This window comes from Propithecus coquereli, unplaced genomic scaffold, assembly GCF_000956105.1.
Source record: "Propithecus coquereli isolate 6110/MARCELLA unplaced genomic scaffold, Pcoq_1.0 Scaffold152, whole genome shotgun sequence".
NCBI lineage: Eukaryota > Metazoa > Chordata > Mammalia > Primates > Indriidae > Propithecus > Propithecus coquereli.
In genome coordinates, this window is record NW_012139636.1 from 1,612,017 (window position 1) to 1,613,656 (window position 1,640).

The window sequence follows — 1,640 nt, forward strand, 5'->3', positions numbered from 1 at the left end:
TGAACCACTGCGCCCGGCAAGAATGTTTCTTAATTAACGGGAGAAACAGTCTTATTTATCACTGTATGCCCAGCATCTGGAATACACAGTGGATATATAAGTATATCCTGAATAATACTATGTTAAATTTTTTCTGCAGGAATTATTAGACTCTGGGAAGCTACAAAACCAAGACAACTAAAAATTTAACTTTTTTTCATTGAAACTTTAATTTTACTTGTGAAATACATAATTACAAAGAAAAATGTTTACATTTTGGTTATTAATTTTTTAGGTTTAGATATTACAAATTTACTGCATTGTTTTTGTCTTTTTAGGTAGAAAAAATTGCTTGGGCATCATGGACAAGTGTTCTTGGTTTATGCTGTGAGGGAATTTGGCCAGTAATTGGAGAAGTCACAGATGTAACTGCTTCTTGCCTCACCAGTGACAAAATGGTTCTAGCTACTGGAGATGATTTGGGATTTGTGAAGTTGTTTAGATATCCTACTAAAGTATGTCTTTTTCTTTAACTCTCCTAATAATCATAAATTATGAAAAGGCTAAGGTAATGCCCTCTCATGGCATCTCGTTGTAATATGAATAGTACATATGTAATATGTAATAGTGTAATATGAAAGGTTCAGAATTATGGTTCATATTTATAGCTTTTATCTGGAAGTATTATTTATAATTTATGATCTCATGCCTTAAGTTATATATTCTATAGTGTTTTTCAATATTGAGTGATGTAAATATCCTTTTTAAAAGAAACATTTATTTTTATCCCCAGTATTAACCTAAATAATTTTACTATTCTTTTGATTAAATATACACCATTAATGGTAAGTTTTAACCAATTAAATACAAAATACAACACCTATAAAATTAAAATAAACAACACTGATTTAATATAATGAATGATTTTTTGTTGTTGCCGAAACCAAACTATACAGATTGTCTGGAGTTCTACATACCTATGCTACTATGTGCTATGTGATTATTGAATTTTTTTTTTACCACTTCCCTCTATTCGCACAACTGTAGAACATTAGGCTTTTGCTTAGCACAAAAATAAAATTCATGTATCAAGTCCAGATACATGTATTTCTTGTCACAAATTAAGTTATATATTATAATCTGGCACCAACATGAACATAAACATAAATTTGAAATAGGACACTGAGTCATATTATGGTATTCAGTTCATGGTGATCTTAAGTAATTGCTATTAATATTTTTAGATCAGCATTGATACAAAAACACAGGTTTAAAAAATTCTTATTGAAAACTCAGACAGCCAAGAAAAGATTCCACAGACTCCTGTTTTAGATACATATAAATGGTAGAACCTTAGTTGATAAGAATATGTCCCACTGTAACATTTATTAGTCAGAAACTTCCAGCATTCCAGATGGTATAGATCCCTTAGAAATAGATTCTAGGGTATTGGTCTACAGATTCCTTCTTCACCTCACTCTAGTAAGAACCACACAATCTTAGAAAAACTACTTTCTCGTAGCATTTTGATGACATCTCCAACCCTAACTTTTTTTTTTTTTTTAGTGGTGGGATCTTGTGCTGTTTCCCATGCTGGAGTGCAGTGGCATGATCATAGCTTACTAGAGCCTGAAACTCCTGGGCTGAAGCCATCCTCCTAC

General features: G+C 31.3%; 1 protein-coding gene across 1 annotated transcript in view; it reads left to right on the top strand.

Moving 5' to 3' along the window:
- EML5 (echinoderm microtubule associated protein like 5) overlaps positions 1-1,640 on the top strand; it is a 186,729-nt gene that overhangs the window by 143,205 nt on the left and 41,884 nt on the right. Inside the window, exon 22 of the mRNA XM_012640398.1 lies at positions 322-498. Within this exon, the coding sequence (XP_012495852.1) occupies positions 322-498 (177 nt within the window). The remainder of the gene's footprint in view (positions 1-321; positions 499-1,640) is intronic.